The sequence below is a fragment of the Otolemur garnettii genome, unplaced genomic scaffold (assembly GCF_000181295.1).
Source record: "Otolemur garnettii isolate 467f Iridium unplaced genomic scaffold, OtoGar3 scaffold00048, whole genome shotgun sequence".
Lineage (NCBI taxonomy): Eukaryota > Metazoa > Chordata > Mammalia > Primates > Galagidae > Otolemur > Otolemur garnettii.
The window spans coordinates 12,385,435-12,389,887 of NW_003852443.1; the positions used below are offsets into that span (position 1 = coordinate 12,385,435).

Consider the following 4,453-nt stretch of genomic DNA (forward strand, 5'->3'; position numbering starts at 1 on the left):
AGCCGATGGGTGAGATTTTATGTAACACATTTCTGTTAAGTAGAATTGAGGCACTTTATAGAAGTCCTTGTAAATTAGGTAGTAGAGCATCTAAACTGTTCAGTTACCTGCAGGTTACCTATGCATTTTCTGATCACTTAGTACAATAGTAAGGTTTTGTACAGTGATAAAATATGGTATTCAAGGAAGAAGTATCTGACATCGATTTGTTGGAATGAGACGATGAGACTGGGATGTCATTTGCCATATGGTCCCACATGAGATGTGATGAGGACCAACCTACAGTAGTAGGGGTGCTGGAATAAGAGATAGGGTAAGACGTGTTTGAAGGAAAAAACTAAGAAAATATTAACTAGATTTATTGATTGATTTCTCTCTGAATTCCTTTTAGGTAGGCCTTTTATCTTCTCTTCCAGTAATCCTCTTGCATAGTAGCGGGTCTTCAACATGATAGAAGTTCTTCTGGTTTTTGTATATAAAAGTGTTTTATTCATGCCGGCAAAGAAGATTTAGGCATTAGGGTCTTTAAAGCTTCAACATCTTCATATATTACACTGGCTCTTGATTATTCCAGCTGAAATTCAACTATCTTTATTATGCTTCTTGGGATTGCTCACCCTTAGTGAATCTGAAACTGGTGTGTTTACTGTTATTACTTGAATTCATATTTAAGAGTTAAAAGTTTAATATCCTGGACATGACATATTAATTAATTATAGCTTGAAAGGAAATACTTTTATTTAGGTTTTAAAGCAGTGTTTAACAGATGATCATTTTTTAGCTGGTGTCTTAACATGGGTGTTTTAAAACAAACTCTTGGCATAGTTGAGGTGTTAAAGTCTTACTTGAATATCAGTCTGTCCTGTAATACATGTTTGAAAATTGCTTTTTATCAAAAAGTAAAGATGACATGTATTTTGAGCAGAAATATTGGATAAGAAAAAATCTTGCAGGGGCAGTTCATAGAACTATTTTTTTAAATAGACTCTTGCTATTTATCCTCAGGCTTCAGTGTTGGCTTACTTTCTGTTTGGGGGGATATGATTGATCCATTAGAGTTGAATTTGAAACAGTAAGTGAATTAATTTTTTTCTTAACAGGTGAGAAGAAATTTGTTTGTCCAGAATGTTCAAAACGCTTTATGAGAAGTGACCACCTTGCCAAACATATTAAAACACATCAGAATAAAAAAGGTATTCATTCTAGCAGTGCAGTGCTGGCATCTGTGGAAGCTGCGCGAGATGATACTTTGATTACTGCAGGAGGAACAACACTTATCCTTGCAAATATTCAACAAGGTTCTGTTTCAGGGATAGGAACTGTTAATACTTCCGCCACCAGCAATCAAGATATCCTTACCAACACTGAAATACCTTTACAGCTTGTCACAGTTTCTGGAAATGAGACAATGGAGTAAATATTACACAAAATACTTATTCATTGTGGTTATTTTTATACAGTAGTGAGAAGAATATTGTTCCTAAGTTCTTAGATATCTTTTTATTGATGTGCAAAAATTTTTGGATTGACAGTAACTTGGTTATACATGACACTGAAATGCCTTACTTTGTATGATATTCCATAGTATATTAAAAAATGGTAAAATTGCATGGTTTTGTAGGTACTTTTGGAATCTAGAAGAAATGAAATTTTACCAAGTTATATAAGAGAAAATTGAATTTAACAATGCGAATGGTAGTCTAACCAAATGCATCAATCCTGTGTGGTTTAGTGTAAAAATGAGAACATGTTGGTATTTATCTATTGTAAGATAAAAAAGTTGGTGGGTGAAAGAAATCATGTTATGATAAAAAAAAATTTTTGTAATTTTCTTGATGACTGGAATTTTTATTATGCATAACTGACAAATCAAGTTTCCAAGCAAATGTTACATAGTGTAGGCTTTACTTAGCTTATCAATTTGTCATTTTGAAGCTAATTATTTTAATTAGGTTAACTATGTACAATATTTTAAGCATTACTCTTGTAAGATTTTGAAAACTACATTTTAACATGGAACTCTAGGGATAGTCACCTTTTAAATCCTGTTGAAAAGCCATGTTTAAGATTTAATTTGCCAAAATAATGTCTTGTTAATATTCTTTCAATAATGAAGTTGGGCAATATAACCAATGTTTAAAAAAGTTTAAAATGTATAGGTTGAGGCATTTGGGTGGTAAGAAAATGTTATAGTGAATTACCCCTTTTTTTTGATTATTGGAGGACCAAAAAAATAAGCTGTATTGCGTCTTAGCAGTGATTTTTATCCAATCTTGTTTCCAAAAACCATGTCTGCCAGGGCCTTAAAAGCCATCATGTAAATTACCAGTAAAGTATAACATATGCAAACAACAAAATCACTTCCATAGTGACGATACTCCAACCATATGGATATTAGTCATAGAAAACTAGAGGTTTTATGATATTTTTTTAAGTCTTTTTTTTTTTTTTTTTTTTTTTTTTTGGTCTAGGTAGTCAGTCTGCACTTAAATATCAATCATTTTACTTTCTTGCTTCTTCCCTTAAAATTTATATGTATCCAGTACATTTAATTGAGAAATGTATGTTTTTTATTATGCTGTATTTTCTTTTTATTTTTTAATTAATGTTTATATTTTCAATTTAAAGAAATGTACAAAATAAAGTTACATTGCTGGTCTTGTAAGAGCTATACAATTTTCATAAATGTATACCTATAACTGCAGCAGTTCACCTATTGCAAAAATTTGGAATTCTGTTCATTTATTATTCTTAAGACCACCTCAAATTTAAAGGCTACCTTATTGTACGTTTAAAGTGTATTATAACAGTGTGGTAGTTAATAAAACACTATTTTTTTTCCTTTTGAGTTTGTTGTATTCCTGTGCATTTAAAATATTGCAGTGGTATGGGATAAAATATCTATGTGTTTTATCTTTCTTCACCTTAGCCTTTTATTTTCAGAACCTTGATTTCAGATATTAAAATGTAAACAGGTATATTTATTTTAAAAGAGATGTATAGAGTCACTGGCAGTTTACTACTTCTTTGCCTAAGAATGAGCTTTTAATTTTAATAATAAATATAATATTAAATACGATTTTTGAAAAAATCTTAGCCCACATTGATTCATCCCAATTTTATCAATGCCATTTTGCAAAACTTTGTTTTTGTTTCACCTTTGAAAGCAATACAGGGTATTTTGATTTATCAAAGACCTGAGTTTACATAAAGAGTCTAGAAAATAATAACATAAAGCAAATTTTGGTAACTGTGTCAGGTGTTAATAAAAGTCACGTTTTGAGTTTGTGTGTCTAATTATGATAAAGGTGGGCTAGAAGGAAAGAAAAGAAATAGAACATTAAGAATACTACTGTATTAGATAATTCAAAGTAGAAATCAAATTCCTTTTCACATGCATTACAGTGGGGGTAAATATTTCCTTTATCTATTTTTCAAGCTTAATCTGACATTGTTATATCTTTGAATATATTGGATAAATATAAACACATGTCTAAATGGGCATTTTTCTGATTGTGAAACTTAAGCTTTTGATGTAAAGTGGGAAATACCACTTGGAATTATAGAATGAATTGATAGAATTTACGACCATTTTAAAGTTCTAAGGATTAGATTTTGAATCTTAAAACTCCTTTAGAAAATTGGTACAATTTTTTATTCTTCAAGAATGTATGAAAAGAATTAGGTGAGAAGGTTACTCACTTGAGCACAATGCCCATTAAGTCAGGAGAGTAAGCCATTTTAGAGGGATAGTAGAGATGTTTTTAAGTAATCTTGAATTTTTACATAAGCTTTTAGAGCTTTTTTGATCCATAAGCTCGCACGTGTATCTTATCAGTTCTTAAGAGAACGAGTGCAATGAAGAAAGTAGTCTTGAAGACAATTTAAATAAGTTCTTAGATTTTTTGAATCTCAGTATAGGTGATTTTAAATATTTCCATTTTTACATTTAACATGTTCAATCTACTCTGGAAACAATATTTGAATATTTACTCTGAAAATATCTTCTAGTTAAGAAATCTATTATATATGAATATAATCTTTCTCAGTGTAAGTACACTTTAAGGTGGTTTGTCAGTTAATTTTTGTAAAGGCTAGAGTCAGTGTATATTCAGCATATTTAGATACAAATAATTCATATTGTAACAGACTCATCTAGTGGACTGGCTTGTCTGTACACCTCAAATTAAAGAAAATATTACATAAAAGCATCTCCTTTTTTGTAGATGGAGACTTAATGACGCAACGAAAAAGCATATAAGCCTTTAAAGGAGCTACGCCTATTGGCAAAAGTCAGGTGCCCATAAATAACTTAGATTTTTCAAAGTAATAAAAATGCTTGAGATAGATGTATATGCATAGTTAAGTTGAAAGCATGTCAAATATATTTCATACAAAATAGTTATTAACTAGTATTGTTCATCAAAAAATGCTGGGGAACTAAAAGTCCATA

General features: G+C 30.4%; 1 protein-coding gene across 1 annotated transcript in view; it reads left to right on the plus strand.

The window, feature by feature from the left end:
• SP3 (Sp3 transcription factor) overlaps nt 1-2,848 on the plus strand; it is a gene marked incomplete at its 5' end in the record, with an annotated part of 54,255 nt that extends 51,407 nt beyond the window's left edge. Inside the window, one exon of the mRNA XM_012806207.2 lies at nt 1,101-2,848. Within this exon, the coding sequence (XP_012661661.2) occupies nt 1,101-1,417 (317 nt within the window). The remainder of the gene's footprint in view (nt 1-1,100) is intronic.
• Between the last annotated feature and the right edge of the window lie 1,605 nt (nt 2,849-4,453).